Source organism: Artibeus jamaicensis, unplaced genomic scaffold (assembly GCF_021234435.1).
Source record: "Artibeus jamaicensis isolate MK-2021 breed Jamaican fruit bat unplaced genomic scaffold, CSHL_Jam_final contig_864, whole genome shotgun sequence".
Lineage (NCBI taxonomy): Eukaryota > Metazoa > Chordata > Mammalia > Chiroptera > Phyllostomidae > Artibeus > Artibeus jamaicensis.
In genome coordinates, this window is record NW_026521992.1 from 218,830 (window position 1) to 239,593 (window position 20,764).

Here is a 20,764-nt window from a genome sequence, read left to right on the forward strand (position 1 = left end):
GTTTTTTTTAAAAATTTATTTAATTGTTGTTCAAGTACAGTTTTCTGTCTTTTACTCCCATCCCAGCCCATGCCCCCAGTGCTCCCCACCTCCCTCCCATTTCCACCCCCCTTAGTTGTTGTCCATGTGTCCTTTATACTAGTTCCTGTAAATCCTTCCCCTTTTCCCCTGAAATTCCCTCCCCTCTGGTCACTGTCAGGCTGTTCTCTATTTCAGTATCTTTGGTTATATTTTGCTTGCTTGTTTGTTTTGTTGTTTAGCTTCCTGTTAAAGGTGAGGTCATATGGTATTTGTCTTTCACACCTGGCTTATTTCACTCAGCATGGTATCTTGTTATTTGAGGGATGAGATCAGTTTGAAATTATGAATTAAAAATGAAAAGCTTTCTTACCAAGGGGGCAGAGCACACATTAGATCTCATTGGTTTGGGTTATTGGGGAGGAGTTGCAGTATATGGCCTTAAACCACTCATGGGCTGTGGAATCAATTGGGGGTTGCACCCAGCATTCATTTACTTATTAATGTTGCAAAATGAAATAGGGTAGAACAGGGAATATGGATATCATACAGGTGCACATGGTAAGAAGTATAGTAACACATTTTTTCATGAAAGTTTGTGTCTGAATATGTGGGTAAGTGTTATGTATGCACATATAACATACATGTATATTGAGTTGCAAGATACAATACATTTGGTATTATACGGACAAACTACTTGAAAAATATTGGTTTTAGAGAATTGCATTTGGAGCTTATATGTAAAAAATTCAAATTCCCTTTCCTTTATCAAATACTGTCATTGGGACTCTTTGGTGAGTTAATTTTTCTCTATGTTTCTTCAGGTCATTCTTGTCTGGGAGAGTTAATGAGATGGAGTATATGGAGCACCTGGCCTAGGCACAGGGTGACACAGTTTACCTTCCTGTGTTTTCCCCTTTTCCTTAAACACAGCCAAGCTGTGCCGTGATTCTGTGTGCCCTGGCCTACTGAGCTCTCTCCCTTTTCTCCTTGCCTGGAAGCCAGTTCTTTGCTGAATTCAGAGTCTCAGTGCTGTCATTGCACTCACTCACCATGGTCAAGTTTGCCTCTTCTCTGTTTGTCCACTTGCTTCTTATACGTCATCTTTATTTTCTTCTCCCACTTTCTATCATAGCCAAAGGCCTTGGCTTTATAGCCATTAGTGTTTGGTTAAGAAATAGAGTTCCTTTATTTTACATTTGTTTCTTTCAATTAACCTGTCTCAATGTTTCTCTTATACTGTTAAGAAAAAAATATGTATTTGAGTGCCAAGAATGCCATACCTTTGTAACTTTAAGGCTATGCCACTCAGTGTGGTCTGCAGATGAGAAGTGGTCCATAACCAGTACAGAAATTGAGAGTAACTCTTTAGAAATTTTTAGAGTAATTTGACAGAGTAATTTTATGTTTATTTAATCTAATAACAAATTTGTGCTTGCATTTTACATGTATTTTATTTCCTTTTTCTAAAAAAAATCTATGTTTATTGTGCTTTATATAAGATTGATCTGAGATGTATCAGAAATTTAAAAAACTGCTCCTTCATCATAGATTGTTTGAAAAGCACTGCTCTAGATACAAGTGGTATATTTCACTGGGTTAGAAGAAGCACATGTGAACATGTAAACTAGAGTCGGATATCTAATAGCAGAGAGGGAACTTGCAAACTCTGTATGTGGCTTTTGGATCTTGAGTTCATAAATGTGAAGGTCATAGAGGGAAAAATGAAGATGAAACAGCCAAAGGGAGTGAAATGATCTGTGTGCTTTTATCAAAACTAAGAGGCTTAAAAGGTGAATTTTATAATGGCCTTAAAATTCATAAAATGCTGCTTCTCTTCCAGCCAAAGTACTTAATAACACACATAATTCTTTCTTCCTGCTGGAGGATGGAAAACACTCCCTTTGTTGTTGTTGTATGCACAAGGTTTCTCCAATGTAGGAAGAGAATTCATACAATTTCCTTAGCCTTTAAAAAGCTAGAGCCTCTACCGCACCAGTACAAACGTCAGTGGTGGGATAGAAGGGAATAACTAATTACACGTACTAATTGCTGCTGTTGCAAACAGTGACAGAAGTAGTCTAGTCAAAAGCACTTGCCAGTGGATGTGATTAAGCTGAATTTAATTCACCCAAAGATTCAAGAATCTGAATATTGCATGTTCTCTTAGCAGAGTTTTTATTTTTAAAAAGATGAAAATAATTATTCTTAACAACCGTCCCAGTTTTTATGGAAAGACTGCCCTTTTGGAAGCCCACTCCATTATGTGGACCTTTCTCATTTGCCCGAGATGTTATCTTCTCTTCTTCCATACTAGTGATCAAAACACAAACAGAATTTCTGAGGTAATTTGAATTCTGATTTCTTTTATTTATTTGCCCAGTTGGATTGTTTTTTTGTAGGGGGAAAAACGTTGAGGTAAGGAAATACTTACCAAGGGAGACCAAATTACTCTTTGAGAATTCATTTCCTCACAGTCAAAACATTGAAGTGGAAGGTGAAAATTAAATATTCAGCCATATAGGGATATTTTAAAAACCAGACTTAATCTAAAATTGAATATAAATGTTTTGAATTTTTAAAACATCCATCTGGTGAGTTGACTTTACTTTCATAGCAAATTGGTGATAAATTCAAACAATTAAAAGGTATCTCTTCCCTCCCACCTCCTATTCTTTATGCACAACAATGAATTTACCTGAGGATTCTAGGTTGCTAGATTATGCTAACCATAAATGTTCATACTTTCTTCTGTAAACTCACTATAAGAGAATGTGCACTTATGTCAGAAAATGCTATTGGCTGAAATGTTACATCCTATACTTTAAAACCATGAAATAAATTTTCATGGTCACACTGAAATAAAGCTTCCCTTCCCAAAGCTTAAATGTAGGGGCAAAATTGAGATAAATAATCAGTTAATTCAGTCTTGTAATACTTTAATACCAGTGGTATGCTCTCATCAAGAAAAGAAACTTAAAAAGTATCACTTGGGTGAAATGAGATAAGATCAGGAAGGCTGGGAAATGAATAGATGGCCATCGATAGAGCTAACTGCTAAGGGATTGCAGAAAATTTAGAGAATTCATGCACTTAGGAGATGTGGGGAAACAAAATAATCATAATGATAATCACAAATGGTATTTGAGCTTATGCTACATGGTAAATATTGTCCAGGTACCTCTATAAGCATTGATTGTGGGAACTGCATAGAAATACCAATTTGGAGACTCTGGAGGAATAAAAAAGGAGGCCGTCTCAGGGAAACATCCCCAGGAACAGATTTACAGTGAAGAGAGACTTTTCCTCTAAGAAGTCGTGTGTGTGGACATCAGAGTGAGGCTCAGTTGGTTTCTGGACAGTGGGAAGAAGGATAACTTGCCCGTGAGTGTGGAGGCAGCCCAGATGGATTGCTTTCTGAGGGCTAGAACAAGTAAAGGAGGAAGACAGTGTAGGTAGAGCAGACCTTTCCACCAATACTACACACATGTAATTGGAACATCTCTGACTAATTTCACAAAGTCACACACAATGATAGATCTTGTTTGAAAAATGGGATTGGAACAGACCACTCACAGTCTATGCAGTTCTGCAGCCATAGAACCAGTAACAACTGTAATCAAATCAAAACACAGACCCTGTAACTCCCACCTGGCATTTAGAATCCCGGTAAATCCATCTTAGCCCTGTACCCTAGGGCCCCAGCCTCCTGCTCCTTACTAACAGGTCCTCGAAGTCATTCCCTTCTAATGGAGACCACCTTCTCTGCCAACTTAAAAACACGACCCAGGGCTTGTCTTCATCAGTCCATGTTCTTTCCTTTTACACTCAGAAGGTGCGCAGAAGATCCATAGCTCCTTTAGCTGTTCCTGCAGTTTCCCAGACAGCTTAAGAGGGAAGAAAGAGGCACGGCTCTAGAAAACACTAAACTTCTTGCCACTTTTTAGACTAACCAAAGACAATCTGGCAGGATCTTGAGCTTTGTTTAATAGCTATCGAATACCCTTTTATTTAAGAAAAATTGCCCCTGATCACTGTAAAACTTTAATGTCCAAAAAAATAAAATCACACCTGAACCAAAGAGACTACTGTGTTATCTGCATGTCACTCCGAGTTTTGCTAATCCTATTTGAGCTAATCTGCATTACAGAAGCATGCCATGTAACAAAAGAGACTGAATTCTGGCTCAAAAGGGAAAAAAAGAAAAATGGAATATAAAAATTAGAACCATTTGCATATGTAACTTAGAATGTCTCATTTACCTTAACATAAATAATTCTGTATATTTTCCCCCACCTGGTGTGGTTCAGTGAATTGAGTGCTGTCTTGTGAATCAGGGTGTGACTGGTTCAATTCCCAGTCAGGTCACATGTCTGGATTGTGGGCCAGGTCCTCAGTTGGGGACACGCAAGAGGCAACCACACACTGATGTTTCTATCCCCCTCTTTCTCCTTCTTTTACTCCTCTCTAAAAATAAATAAATAAAATCTATTTTTAAAAAGAATTATCTATATTTTTAGCAGCTCAAAAGGCTGACAGAGCATTTTGTGCTGGGATGGAGCATTGAAGTATTAGAGGATAGATAAACAGTATTTTAGGGAATTTTGGTAATTTCCTGAACAGTATGGTAGGAAGTTACTAAGTTTATACCAATGTGTGAAAAGGGACTCATCTGTTTCAGCTTCACTTAAGCATCCAAACTAGACTTCACAGGACTTGGGAAGCACAGACTTTTGCCATTCTTCACATATTGTCATGTTTGCCACCCATGGTCACTCAAGTTTAATTGATAGAAACACTGCAAGAAATGATATTGCCAGTGCAGCAACACTAAATTTAGGTCTTGGGGATTCAGAGTTGGCCTGAAGGCCGTGCCATGCCTCAGTGTACAGGGTAGCTATATGGTAGGTAACAGAGGCCCACATGACTGAATATGGGGAAAAAACTGCTTGTTTTACTAAGAGCTGTCAAGTGCAATTTTAACTAATGTTATAAACACCAAAAGCCTGTTTTAGTAGTCTTATGGAGTTGGTCAAGCTTTTTTTTTTTACATTTTGTAGTATTTGGCTAACCCAAGTCATTTCAATGGAATTCTCTTACCACTTGTTCCATTTCTCTGTCCCCAACTCTTTCTAAAATCACATTTTAGTTTTTCCTTATTACTGGAATAAATGTTCCATGGATAACCCTTCCCTTGTGGCTTGGCTTTCATATTACACGTAGATAACATTCATCTCTTGAAAAATTGTTCCATTTTCAAATAGCTGCCATAATTTCCCTCTACTGTTGGGTAGGGGGTGGTTTTTTCATATATGGTCAGACAGCACACAAAGAAGCACGGGGTTGTTGGACTATAGCAGGATGAGAAATGGGCTGAAACTCAGACGCCCAAAGTTCTGGTTTTGCCACTAGCTCATCCTAAAGTCTGGACAGGCTGCTTCCTAATCGCTCTGTGAGACAGTTCCTATTTATGTTAAATGGTGTTAACACTAGCTCACCTCATATAGTGACACTGTGAAGGGGACAGCCATAAGCAAACACATTAATTTAGAAGGAACACACCAAGGTACATCATCATTACATTAGCCAAGATTAAAATGAATAAGAGAATCCTAGAAGCAGCAAGAGATAAGGGGAAAGTCACCGACAACGGAGTTCCCATCAGACTATCAGCTGATTTCTCAAAAGAGACCTTGCAGGCAAGAAGGGGCTGGAAAGAAGTATTCTAAGCCATGAAATCCAAAGTCCTACATCTCTCCAGCAAAGCTTTCATTTAGAATGGAAAGACAGATAAAGTGCTTCTCAGATAAAGTCAAATTCAAGGAGTTTATCATCACCAAGCCCTTATTATATGAAATATTAAAGGGACTTATCTAAGAAAAAGAAGATAAAAAAATATGAACAGTGAAAGGACACCAAACTCGCAGTTAGTAACAACCACACCTAAAACAAAAGCAAACTAAGAGGACAGCTAGATCAGGAGCAGAACCATAGAAATGGAGATCACATGAAGGGTTAGCAACAGGGGAGTGGGAGGAGGATAAGGGGGGAGAAGGTATAGAGAATAAGCAGCATAGACAGTAGGTAGAAAATAGATAGGGGGAGGGCAAGAATAGTATGGGAAATACAGAATCTAAAGAACTTGTGAAATATGGACATGAACTAAAGGGGGGGATGGTGGGGAAGGGGGTGTGTGGGATGGAGGGGAATGAAGAAAGGACAACTATAATGGCATAATCAATAAAGTATTTTTAAGTGAAACAAAAAAAAAAAAAGAAAGAAATTACCTATGTGTGTGTTCTATTTAGTCCTGATAATCCTCTGGGAAAAGTGGTCTCCTTTTGTTGTTTAGGAAATTAGACCCTATAGACAAGATAAAAATTCCACAGTTTTTCTAGTGTTATGTATTTATGTATGTATGTTTATACATATGCTTGATGTAAACTAAATATATATGGGTGTGTGTATATACACATGCACACACAAATATACATACATATACCTCCTTGAAAATTATGGTTCATAAGAGTTTTAAAAGGAATAGTCAAGGGTAATAGTCTCCTCACCTACTACAAATCATTATTTCAACCTGAGTAGTATCTTGTTTGTCATCTTTATACTCCAGGTTTAGCTGTTCCACAGCAGAGTCAGTACATTTTTCTCTCTGCTGAAGAGGAGTTATAATGACATATTTTCCCTCTCATTTTAGAACACTTTGATTTTATCTTTACAAGGTATATAAAATTCATATAATTATTTTACTTGCAATTTCTGTGGATCTTAAACTTGGGGATGATCAAAGGGACACAATTAATGTCAGAATATCTGGTAAGCTTGACTCCACACGGAAATGCTTCTATGGGCGGGTTAGTGCCATGATGTAAAGACAGGAAAAAGCTCCGGATGCTTTTGAAAATGACCATCCTCCAGTTGGAGCAAAGCTTCTTTAGTATGCCCAGTCATGAAAACACCCCCACTGTCAAGAAGCCAGCTGTTACAACAGTGGAGGAGGGGTGGTGGGACTGAAGTGCAAGAATTTTATTATATTGACCATGAGGAACAGCATAGGGCTAATAAAGCTTTCTAAGATTCCACAAATCGGACCAATCTGTTATCTTTCTCTAGGTCATGTGAGAATCTGAAAGTGGATCTGACTGGCAGATGATGGTACCATTATAATATAATGCTCTTCAATAGAACTTTCTGAGATAATGGAACGGTATGATAGTTCTGCTGCCCAATATGGGACAACTAGCCACATGTGGTGATTGAATACTTTAAATGTGGTTAGTGTGACTGAGGAACTAAACTTTTAATGTTATGGAATTTTAATTAATTTTAATTTAAATAGCCACCTTTGGCTAGTGACTACCAGATTGTTCAGTGCCTGCCTGCCAATTATGCATATTTCTGTTGCTTAGGAGACTAATCACCGTGACACCAAAGGAATTTCCCATTCACTGATCTTGAGAATATTTTGGGGTGAAAGTGTATGACAGAAAGGGGATTTTCAAAGCCTAAGTATGTGTGGAATTTCAAGATCAACCCATATAATGATGGTGCCTTTTCAGCAGTGACGAGAAAGTTGTATTTCAGATTGTGACTCTTCTTTTTCTTTTCCCAGGTTCTTTCATGTTGGTGAACACATCTGGGAGATCTGAGGGGCAGAGAACCCAGCTCCTCTTACCACAGCTTAAAGAAAATGATACTCACTGCATTGATTTTCACTATTTTATATCCAGCAAGAGTAATTCTGCTCCTGGGTTACTCAATGTCTACGTGAAGGTCAATAATGGGCCTTTGGGGAATCCTATCTGGAATATATCTGGAGACCCAACACGTACATGGAACAGGGCAGAACTGGCCATTAGTACTTTTTGGCCCAACTTCTATCAGGTATGCTCTTTGTTTTCATTTCATGTTGTGATACACCCTCTAATTTCTAAAAATCTAGTTTTCTGTTGTATAAACAGAATGTGTAAGAAGTGTTGATATTTTTTATACCAATGTAAGGAAAGTTTCACTATTTGAAAGCAAGTGTATTTAGGATTTTTTTGTAATATTACCTTTAGAAAGTAGTAAAAGACACAATTCAAATTTGTTTATGTGTATATTGTTATTAGAAAAAAGAAGCAGTAACCTTGCTGCAGGGTAGGAAGTGCTATCTGCAAGGATATTTTACTTTCTATATTAAGTAAGCAAAAATCTCGGCCAGGGAGTCCTCGCACTTCATTCTAAAAGAACAAGCCCCTTCTTCCATCAATGGATCTCAGGAGTAGATGAGTCATTAAGAAGTGAGCCCTTGTGGACTCAGCTCCCACCACATAAGCAATGGGAAGAAAATACCTCATGTAGGCTGTCCTTGCTGCAGTCATTGGAAATATTCTCTTGAGACCCACACTGCCCACTCTGAGTTCTCACTTAAACTAACAAAGGAGGAGGTCCAAGAGAATTAAGAAGTGGTACAAAAGAAATCTTGCTGTCACATTCTGATTGTTGGAGAGTTCCTGTAATGCAAAAGCATCCTGACTTGGGGTTAAAGGTGGAAAATTAGTGACAGTGGCATTTGGTGCTCTTTTTCCTTTTGTCCACAGCACCTTTAAAAACAACTTGATTTTTAAAAACAACTCAATTTCTAGCTAAAAGGACACATTAAGAGGATTGTGATAGTTTGCTTTCTCTTAATTCCTTTGGCTCACTCAGGAGCCAAATGGAACATGTTTCAAACCAAGGTCATCTCACCTCTTGTGTTTAATTGAGGTGCTCAGCTAGTCAGGGAATGGAAAAATGGGTCTTCTTCAGGACTGCTTGCAGTCTGAAGGGTGTGAATGGCGCCCAGGAATCTATTCTACAGGTTTGATGTTTATTAGGAAGAGGCTTCAATGGGAGTAAATGGGCTCTAAGTTCCTTGCTTTATTTATTTTTGTACCCTCATACCTATACAACATCTGGTATTTAATGAGTGATAAGTGTTTCTTAAGTGGAAATGAAGGGGTAGTGAAAGCTGTAATTCACATGTAAGTTGTTTTAAATCTTTATTTAATAGAGTATACTTTGGCAATATATTTTAAAGGTGATGAATTTTAGACATATCTAAGTTTAGTGATCTATTGTTAGGAATTCATCCTATGGAAACAGTGAAAAGTGGTTGCAAATAATTAACTACAAGGGTATTCATGGCAGTTTACTTATAATAATTGAAAAATTAGAAACAGTATTATTTCTAATAGTAGATGATTAGTTAATATATGCTACCTCAATAAAAAATTATTTTGTAACTATTAAAAATAATTTTGTGGAGGACCATTTCATGATGAATTTAAACTTATGTTGTTAAGTAAAAAAAAATTTGTATAAAGCCATATGTTAAATCCCATTCTTTAAATATATATTGTACAGTATATGCTGAAATAAATATATTTAAAAATGCTATCTCCCCAGCTAGTGATTTGATTTTTTTCTTTCTTTCATCTGCCATATTCTGAAATTTCCACAATGTACATGTCTTGTTTTTACTTATGAAATAAAAAAGAGTAAAAACTATTTTTTTCTTCCAGAGGAAAATATTCTATTTAATGAATAACCTTATTTTTGTATGTCTGTGGTATAATTCCAAAATATGGCCTCCGGGGGGGAAGTTTCGTCTTTCATAGATTAAAATGGAAGCAGGGGAAGTGGGTTTGGTGAGCCTAGGCTTCAAAGGGCTTTTGTATGGTAGACTAGGCTTAGAAGCTGAGTGTTTTTAGAAACTTCTTTTGGAGGAGACTTTCCAAAAGGAGATAAGGGGTAGTACTGTTACATTCCTACCACTGGCCCTCTGGAACTTGCACTGAACTCCTTCTTAGGCATGTGCTGGGTAGAGGCCAGTAGAACACAATTGTAGACAATGTCAGAGGGTATGTCCTGCTTGCCTGTACCCTGATTTGCTCCCCTTTCTTTTTGGTGAGGGCGCTCTTTCTGGCTTACAGATGACTGCTTCCTCATCTTCTCCTGTGCTCATACGGCCTTTCCTCCACGTGTGGGAAGAGAGAGTGTGTCCAGGTCTCTCTTCCTCTTACTATACATACACTAATCTCATTATGAGGGCTCCATGTTCATGACCTCATACAAACTTAATTACCTCCTAAAGTTTCATCTCAAAATACCATCACATTGGGGTTTATGGTTTAACACATAAATTTGGGGAGGTGGTTACCACACGCAGTCCACAGCAGCCTTTAATACAGCTAACTCAGACCATCAAAATTAAAGGAATGATTTAATTTATGAAGTCTTAGATTAGCCTTTCAGAAGGAATGATCAACTATATTAAAAGAAAGGTAGTACTATATAGCAAACCATTGTCATTTTCTTTTTTTAAGATTTTATTTATTTATCTTCAGAGGGAAAGGGAAGGAGAGAGGGAGAGAAATATCAATGTATGGTTGCTTCTGGTGCATCCCCTGCTGGGAACTGGCCTGGAACCCAGGCATGTGCCCTGACTGGGAATCGAACTGCGGTTTTTTGGTTCATAGGCCCACGTTCAATCCACTGAGCTATACCAGCCAGGGCCCATTGTCATTTTCAATAAATTCTTTTTTATTGATCTCTTTTTTATTGTTTTTTATTACAGTTATCCCCATTTTCCCCCATTACTCTCCCCTGCCCTACCCAACCTCTACCTCCCACATTCAGTACTCCCCCCTGCTTTGTGTCCTTTATACACATTCCTTGGCTTGACCCTTCCCCTTTTTTCCCCTATTATCCCCCTCTCCCCTCCCCTCTGGTCACTGTCAGTTTGTTCTTATTTCCGTGTCTCTGGTTCTGTTTTGCTCACTTGTTTTGTTAATTAGGTTCCACTTACATGTGAGATCATATGGTACTTGTCTTTCACTACCTGGCTTATTTCACTTAGCAGAATGCTCTATAGTTCCATCCATACTGATGTGAAGGGTAGGAGTTCTTTCTTTCTGCTGCATAGTATTCCATTGTGTAAAAGTACCACATTTTATTGATCCACTCATTTACTGATGGGCACTTAGGTTGCTTTCAGCACTTGGCTATTGTAAATAATGGAGATTTGAACACTGGGATACATAGGTTCCTTTGAACTGGTGTTTCAGGATTCTTAGGGTATAATTGCAGCAGTGGAATTACTGTGTCAAAAGGCAGTTCCATTTGCACTTATTTTAGGAAATTCTGTTTTCCACAGTGGCTTCACCAGTCTACATTTCTACTAACAATGGACTAGGGTTCCCTTTTCTCGATAACCTCACCAGCACTTGCTGTTTACTGATTTGTTTATCATGGCCATTCTGACCAGTGTGAAGTGGTATCTTATTGTGGTTTTAATTTGCATCTCTATGATGGCTAGTGATGCTGAGCATCTTTTTACATGCCTCTGGGCCATGTACATACCCCTTGGAGAAGTATCTGTTCAGCTCCTTTGCCCGGTTTTTAAATTGGGTTACTTGTCTTCCTGGAGTGGAGTTGTGTGAGTTCTTTATATATTTTGGAAATCAAACCCTTGTCTGAGGTATCATTCACAAATATATTTCCCATACGGTTGGTTCCCTTTCCACTTCACTGATGTTTTCCTTAGCTGTGCAGAAGCCTTTTAATCTGATGAAGTCCCATCTCATTATTCTTTCCTCTATATCAGTTGCTCTTAGGCTTATATTGGTGAAAATATTGCTGTATGGAATATCTGAGATTTTCCTGTCTCTAGAATTTTTATGTTGTCATAACTTATATTTAAGTCTTTTTATCCATCTTGAGTTTATTTTTGTGTATGGTGTAAGTTGGTGGTTGAGTTGCACTTCTTTGCATGTAGCTATCCAGTTCTCCCAACACCATTTGTTAAAGAGGCTACTTTTACTCCATTGTATGCTCCTGCCCCCTTTGTCAAATATTAATTGACCACAGAGAAATGGATTTATTTCTGTTCTCTCTATTCTGTTCCATTGATCTATATGTCTATACCTATGCCAACACCAGACTGTTTTGATTACCGTGGCCTTGTAATATAGTTTGATATCAGGTATTGTGATCCCTCCTACTTTTTTCTTCTTTCTCAAAATCGTTGAAGTTATTGGGGTCATTCAGAGTTCCATATAAATTTTTGAAATGTTTTTTCTATATCTGTGGAATATGTCATTGATATTTTAATAGGGATTGTGTTGAATCTATAAATTGCTTTGGGTAGTATGTACATTTTGATGATATTAATTCTTCTAATCCATGAACACAGTATACCCTTCCATTTGTTTGTCTTCCTTAATTTCTGTCTTCAGTGTTGTGTAGTTTTCTGAGTATAGCTCTTTTACCTTCTTGGTTAGGTTTATTTCTAGGTACTTTATTTTTCTTGTTGCTGTAGCAAATGGGATTTTTTTTCTAATTTTTGTTTCTGATATTTCATTGTTGGTGCACAAAAGTGTCTTCAATTTCTGAATATTGACTTTTTACCACACTGTTTTGCCAAATTCACTTATTAGGTTGAGTAGTTTTTTGGTGGAGTCTATAGGGTTTTCTATATACACTGTCATGTCATCTGCAAACAGTGACACCTTTACTTCCTCCTTTCCAATTTGGATGCTTTTTTTTTTTGGTCTGGTCACTGTGGCTAGAACTTGCAATTCTATATTGAATAGAATTGGTGAAAGCAAACACCCTTGTCTTATTCCTGATCTTAGTGAGAAAGCTTTTAGTTTTTGCCCATTGAGTATGATGTTGGCTGTAGATTTCTTGTATATGACCTTTATTATGTTGAGGAATACTCCCTCTACTCCTACTTTGCTGAGTGTTTTTATCATAAATGGGTACAATACCTTATCAGATGATTTTTCTGCATCTATTGGTATGATCATGTGATTTTTGACTTTCCTTTTATTTATGTGATGTATTACGTTTTTTGATTTGGGAATATTGTACCATCCTTGCATCCCTGGTATGAGTACCACTTGATCATGCTGTATGACCTTTTTAATGTATTGCTGGGTGAAGCTTTCCAATATTTTGAGGATTTTAGTCTATGAACATTTTATTGAACTATTTTGTCTATGTTCATCAGAGATATTGGCCTGTAGTTTCTTTTTTTGTTATTGTATCTTTATCTGGCTTTGGGATTAGGATGATGCTGTCCTCATAAAAAGTGTTTTGGAGTCCTCTATCTTCTTGGATTTTTTGGAATAGTTTGAGAAGGATAGGGGTTAGCTCTTCCTAAAATGTTTTGTAAAATTCTCCTGTGAAACCATATGGTCCAGGGCTTTTGTGTGCCAGAAGTTTTTTGATTACTGCTTCAGTTTCACTACCTATTTCCAGTCTGTTCAGGCCTTCTGCTTCTTTATTCAGTTTTGAAAGATTATACATTTCTAGAAACTTATCCATTTTCTGTAGGTTTTCAAATTTTTTGGCATATAGTTATTCATAGTAATTTCTTATAAGCCTTTGTATTTCTGTGGTTTCAGTTGTAATTTCTCCTCTTTCATTTCTGATTTTATTTATTTGGGTCCTCTCTCTTTTTTTCTTGATAAGTCTGGTTAAAGGCTTGTCAATTTTGTTTATCTTTTCAAAGAACCAGCTCCTAGATTTTTTTGATCCTTTGAGTTGATCTTTAGTCCCTTTGTCTTAATCTGCTCTGATCTAGATTATTTCCTTCCTTCTACTCTGGGCTTTGTTTGTTGTTGTTTCTCCAGTTCTTGTAGCTGTAGGGTTAGGTTGTTTATTTGAATTTTTTCTGCCTTTTTTTAGTCAGGCCTGTATCACTATGAACTTCCCTCTCAGGACTGCCTTCTCTGTGTTTCATAGGTTTTGGACTCTTGTGAGCTCATTTTCATTTATTTCCAGAAACTTTTTGATTTCATCCTTGATCTCATTATTAATACAGTCATTGTTTAATAGCATGCTATTCAGGGTCTATGAATTTCAATGTTTTTGAGTGTTTTCCTTGAGGTTGGTTTCTAGTTTCAAGCCCTTGTGGTCTGAGAAAATTCTCGATGTGATTTTAATATTATTGAATTTGATAAGGCTTGTTTTGTGTCCAGTCATATAGCCTATCTTTGAAAATGTTCCGTGTACATTTGAAAAGAATGTGTATTTTGCTTCTTAGGGATGAAAGGTTACTGATCTCTTTTGAATAAAGTATTCTGTTTCCTAATTGTGAACTGTGACCCTAACCTGCAAGTCCTCCCACTTCCCTCTGACTTCTGTCACACTACTGGGCAGCCCATGATTTATCATATTGAACTAGAACTTAATTCTCATTCTAGATTTTTGTTTCAGTGGGTGATTCATTAGAAATAGCTTCATGCTTTGAATTTAAAGGTAGATTTGTAGAGACTCTTTAATATAGTGTTGTAAGTGTTGCAGAACCTGGTGATCAACATTTTTAAAAGGTTTGGATCCACTAAAAATGTACTTGTTCATTTAATTTTTGAGCACTTCAACCAAGCAGCCTTTAAAGTTTTAAAAGCATAGTTAAGATAGTACTTACCTTGTATTTTCCCTTTATCTGCTGAGTAGTAAACATACTGAAGTCATTACCCTAATAGTAATGTAAGCTGTTAGGTAAATGTAAATGGCACTCTAGATGATAAAAGAGAGATGTCAGCAGGAAACTTACAAACTCTGAGCAATAGGTCTTAAAATCATCATATGAGACCTGAATGATGTTCCCCAGTTGGTTTGAGAAAGACAAGCTATAATAACAGAGCTGAAAAAGGAAAACACCTACCAAATCCAATTTCCACCCCTGGCCTAACATATCACCAAAACATGAAATGGTTAGAAAAAAGTCAGAAACACCCCTGTTTAGGTTGCAGGCTGATTAATGTGTATCTCTCACACATCGATGTTTCTTTCTCTCTCTTTCTCCTTCCTTTCCCCTCTCTCTATAAATAAATAAATAAAATCTTTTTTAAAAGTCAGAAACATAAATTTTCTGTGTTCAAAAGCACCACCCTGGGGAGGGGCTCCCCTGCTGCACCCCTCAGTCCCCCGCCTGTGAGGCTGGAGCACCCTTACTGAGGTGTGAACATGCATGAGTCTGCCTGCCTTTGAATTCATTCCCCATATAGATTTTTCTATAAGGAGTTCTGCACTAGCCTGAGTAAGTCTATTTTATGTGACTATTATATTTCTAATTGCAAGATATTAAAAAATGTATTTTTCTGGTATCACATGTGCATGTGTGTCTGTGTGACATCTTCCCCTGTGAACAGGGCTCATCAAAGTTAATATCCAAATGGCACATGCTTAGGACATAGATAGGCCACTTTTGAGCCCAAAGGCTGAGGACACAACATCTAAAGGAGGCAATACCCTTGAGAAACCACCTCCCATTGCACAGGGAGTCAGCTTAATCCAGATATCACCCATATGTTGATATTGAGGTCAAAATGTACATTATAGAGATCTAAGAGTTAATATAAAATGAACAGATACTTAAAATACTAGTATGTTAATTTATATTCATACAGCACTTTTCTAAAACATGTGCTTTGCACTTTTTAGAGTAGTTTTGATATGATCAATGAACTAACTCCTTTAAAGGAATTTCATATTGTTTGAAAATGGGCAGCATCATAGTGTCGTAAAAGAACATATGCTTTAGGTCAGACAGACCTGGATTTGGATATCAGCCCTGTTTGCTTATAAACTCAGGCATCTGATATAAACTTACTGGAACTTCCCTAATTACAGGACTAAATATAAAGGCTGTGCAGGGCATAAAGATGAAGGAAAAAGCTAGGGTCTCAATAAATGTTGGTCATTTATTGAGATTAAGATTTGTGGAAGACAGTAAAAGGAATCAACTATTAGTTGAGTGGTGTATCACACCTTAAGTGTGTTTCACGGAATGAGAAAAGGTGTTCAGTGCAAAAGAGTGTCAGGAACAAATCATTTAGTGAAACACTGAGTGGAGTGAGGTAAACCAAGTTCCTTTGCTCCACAACATTCTGGAAGTACTATCATGCAAAAATGTGAGGTGTGGTTTCTGAGGGTTCACAGTGTCAGCCTTTCTGGACTCTGACTTCACCTTGAGGAGCAAGTGCTCAGGGCAACACAGGATTTCTGTTCTGGGTTTTTCCCTCTCTGCTGTCCCTCACCTGCCTGTGTTTTTGTCAAAAATATTGATTTCTCTCTCAGGTTTGGCTGCAAACTACTGAGTGGTTTTTACCTTGGTCAGAATATGAGGTTTGTAATTGTTCAATTTAGGAATGTTTTCAGTGAAACTGGACACAACCACCCTGTGTACTTGCTGTAATCTTAGTGGTATGTTTTGGGCATCTTTTCATTTTGTAGTGTTTCCCCCAGTGCTGTCTTTATTATGCATTTACAGTTTCAAAACACATTTCTTAAAATGTTCTTGGCACAGTCGTTATTTTATGTAGCTTTCCTTATTTATAGGAATGTATTCTACAGGTACAAATCACAATGGTAACCTGCACAGAATACAGCTAATTGCAGGTTAATTACTATTCATTAAAACATAAATTGTCAACTACCTAGTGATTAACACGTATTTAATTCCTTAATTAATGTTTGTCCTAATTACAGCCACTTACAACCTGCCCCTCTGCTGGGTGGCAGCAGTGGGAAGTGAGAAGTACCTGCTACCTGCTTACAACAGGCACCTGGGCTGTAGCACCTGCTTCCTTTGATTTAGACATTGACTTCCTGCCATTTTAACAATAATATTTTACTCTTGCACCCTCTTACTTATTCTGTTCATTTATTTTTTAAAAAAGGGATGCTGCTTCTTCCTCTCCTCTTTACTCTGGGCCCCACAAGTTTCCAGAGGCCAGCCATCCCTCAGCTTGTCCGGGTTACTATTCCTGAATGCTCCTGGAGAGGCTCCTGGAATCCCACAGTCCCTGTCTTTCTCTCTGCCTTGGAGTGTGGTTATTCTGAATCCACTCAGGCCAGGAAGGCAGTGACCTTTAATGTAAAATGGCTGCTCTACAGAGAGAAAAGTGCAGAGATGGCCTTGAAATCTCTTCCCACAGGCCTCTCAGTAAAGGGGCTGGGCTTTGGGCTGGTGGGCAGTGACAAAAGGGACTGTGAAGGATTAAGTCATGGAATGATGAGAGTCTTCTTGTTTCTCTAGAACCTCCCTGTTAAAACAAATTTCTTAGATGTACTGAAGGTCCTGGGAGAAGAAGAGGAGTGCATTCCAGCTGAGCCCTGCTCAGAGCCTCTGTGCAGGGAGAACATGCCCTTTGGTGGAGGCTAAAGCCAGATTTGCCCTTGACCATTCTGACATCTTTCCTGGTAAATGAGGTGTTGAGGGAATAGTCAACCTTTACTCATTCAATAGCCACCTTGGTTTCTTTGCTGTGTTTGCCTGTAGCTCACTTATTTTTCTAAGCATCACTAAATCCACCCTGACAGAAATCAGCTCCTCACACGTTTGCTGCTCAGAGACCGTTTTAGATCTGAATAGGTGAGTGTTTTCCAAATTGTGTTCCACAAATCCTAGCAATATTGAAACACATTAGTTGACAAAATGGAAAGAAGCACTGATTTCAACAAAGCTGAACATACTCTGTGCTGCAAGCCATTTTGGAGTCAGGGTGTGTTTCCAAATCTCCAGGAGGGACAAATGGCAAGTACAAGTGCCCAGGTAGAGTTTTGGGCAACAATTTAGGCTTTTACAGAGCATCTCTTGAGTCTAGTGTTCCCCGGAGTGTACTTGGGAAATACCAATATGTACAAATAGAAAAATACAATGTTCCCCAACTCCATAAATTTCTTAGCTTATGGCCCTTATTCCAAGTGCAAGACAATTGAATTGCCTCCCTCCTCAAGGCTGACATTGGGAATTAGATGTGGCAGTGAAATACAACTCTGTCTCAAGCAGGAAAGCTATTCTAAGCAGTTGCTCCTGTGCTCTGCATTTTTGTGCTTTAAAAAAGATAAATAGTATGTTTTAAAAACTCAGTGGGGACACAGCAAGCTGCCCATTAGCATGGACCCTGAGCTGCATTTAGAAAGCAGACTGATTCACGTGATGGTTTTTGTCTTCTAAGACAAGAGTTTTAAAAATGTATGTATTTAAAATTTATCAGGAGTTGAAACATAGAAATGAAGATCTCAAGGAGGGTTAGCAACAGGGGAGTGGGAGGAGGAAAAGGGGGGAGAAGGTACAGAAAATAAGTAGCATAGACAGTAGATAGAAAATAGGGGGAGGGCAAGAATAGTATGGGAAATATAGAATCTAAAGAACTTGAGACACATGGTCATAAACTAAAGGGGGGTAATGGTGGAGACGGGGGGTAGGGTGGAGGGGAATGAAGGGGGGAATAGAACAACTGTAATGGCATAATCAATAAAAAATAAATTAAAAAATTAAGTGTGAAAAAAATTTTAACCTCATCTCTAAGTTTTATTCTCAGCTTATACTTATTTGATGATCAAGAATAAGTATGTCTTCTGGGTACACTTCTTTATTTGTGTTACTTCTGGCTTATCAGCACTTTTGCTGTTTTTCCCCCACTCTACCCTATTTTCATTCCATGTTCCATTTTATAGAATGGGTAGTTAAGCTATGATTGAAAAACTTGAAAAGAACATTAGCATTTGTCAAAATTCAAAGGGAAAACAAAAAATAAAAGTGAGAAAGTCATGTTTATTGGTCAAAAAGAAAAAAAAAGATGAAGTCATTGAAGAATGCCTTTACCTTTGGGAAAGTGGCAGGTTTTTATTTACTTTGATAACATGTCCATATAAACCAATGATTCAGTATTTTATTTCTGATTTTTTAAGGTCACACAGTTTGTGGATTTGCTTTGGCTGTTTATCATTATAGAAACATTTCTCTTACTGTATATGTTTTTGTTTCTTATTTAACTCATTTGGGGAAAAAGCATCGGTTTTTATAAATGGGTATGATCTACTTTAACTATTTATTTAAATAAAAACCAGAAAGGATATACTAGGTTATATATGGGGGGACAGATATATACCATTTAATCCCCTTTGTTCTAAGGAATTGACAGAAGACTTCCACCAACACATTTTCCATGATGAGTCCTTGTATTGATAAGCAGCCTTCTTCTCTCACACATAGCAAGGGAAAGTGGCAGCAAGGAAAGCTAATTTTACTCTTCACTGAAGCAGGGAGGACCGTAGATGCTGCAGCGTTAAACGGCTTCCTCTCTCCTGTTGGGCAGGCATCCGAGGATAGCACGATGTCAAAGCCCTCAGGGGCCAGCATCCAGGATGGTTTCTACTGAGCAATGAAAGAGTCAGTGGTTAACTGGTTGATTCTGTCAACAAAAGAATGCCCAGACATTTAGAAAGCTTTATAAGAGTTTTGTTTGAGCCAAAATTTTAAGGATATACCTGGAAACAAAATTTCAACAGATTGAGAGGGTGCTCCAGAGAATGACAGTTTTGCAGTTCCTTTCATGTATTTAGAATCAAAGAAGAAAATGTAAGGAGGGTACCTGTAGTTCTTTGGTGGGTTATTAAGGAGATAGGAGAAAGCAAAGTGAAAAATCTCTAGGACTGAATAAAAGGAGAAATGGAAAAACACATACTTCTTTTATATTGGTGAGTACAGGACAGTAATTAACATTTATTGCACATAGAGGTGTTAAATGCAGGCAACAAACTTAAAAGAAGGGGTTCTGTGGTCTTGTGCTCATGTGCCTGTGGTTGTGCCTTTGAGAGGCCTAACAAAGAGAAGTGTTCTGGTATTTTAAAGGTGTGTTTTGTCAGATGTGTAAGACTAGTGGGCAAGGCTCGCTGAAGGTAAAGGTGGACATTGCTAAGGAAGCTGCAGGCCTGGGATGGCTGCCCAGTTAGGGGTTTGTGACCGGACTGTCCTGTGTGGTTACTTTTACTCACTGAGTTTGTCAGGCCTGCCATGTCTTTCTCTCCCCGGGCTTGTTGGGTTCATCACGTAGCCCCGTTTTCATTCACATTTCCTACCTGAGAGCAAATGGCTTTTCCCAAACACCATGTGGATACAGCATCTTGTCTCCTGAGATGTTATCATGTGAGTGAGTGAATGGATATTGATCCTCTCAATTCTACATTTCTTTACATCCTGTGGCTAAAAACACTATCTGGGAACCATCAGCACAACTAAGTATTGAGTCCTTCCTTGAGTCTTTCCTGTGTTCAAGTACTTGATAAAAACAGGGATTCAGTGAACTAAAACATGCTTATACCATAGGTTCTCATTACCCTCAGTTGTTATGTTCTGTATCGCAACAGCCACTGGACTAATGAACACTAAATTGTTGCTTCTGTGGGAGATACAAAGCTAGTTCTGCAAACCTTCAGTCAAACATTTTCATCAAGCAATCAGTACTAACCTTATTTTATGTGAGGTTCTCCTAAAGACACTTTATTTAATTAATATATATTGTTGATTCTTAACATTGAATACAGCCAACAACACTATGGCTCATGCCTGAATGAAGTTTATCTAACACATTTTCTCCATAAAGCACATTATAGTGTTCTTTCACTTAGGAACGCTGCATAGCACTTCAACACTGCACATGCGGCCATTATAAACAGTGACATGACCCATAAAAGGCAGACAGTGTAAGCAATGTGGCATCACACAGACTGGAATAAGGACACTTGTTTACAAGAGCTGAAACAAGAAGGCAGAGCGTTGCCTTGTTCAACCTCGGTTGGGAAGAGTGTGTTGCACAGCTCAAATTTTTGACACTGTATACTCATTCACAAATGACCATGAAAGCTTTCCAAGTGTTGATTTGGGAGTTTCAAAATATTAGTGAGCAGTCAA

At 37.9% G+C, this 20,764-nt stretch overlaps 1 protein-coding gene across 4 annotated transcripts in view; it reads left to right on the top strand.

Moving 5' to 3' along the window:
• The window catches only part of PTPRM (protein tyrosine phosphatase receptor type M), a 613,403-nt gene that overhangs the window by 88,537 nt on the left and 504,102 nt on the right, over positions 1-20,764 (top strand). For all 4 annotated transcript variants that reach the window (XM_053673443.1, XM_053673444.1, XM_053673445.1 and 1 more), the window contains exon 2: positions 7,643-7,914. In XM_053673443.1, the coding sequence (XP_053529418.1) occupies positions 7,643-7,914 (272 nt within the window). The remainder of the gene's footprint in view (positions 1-7,642; positions 7,915-20,764) is intronic.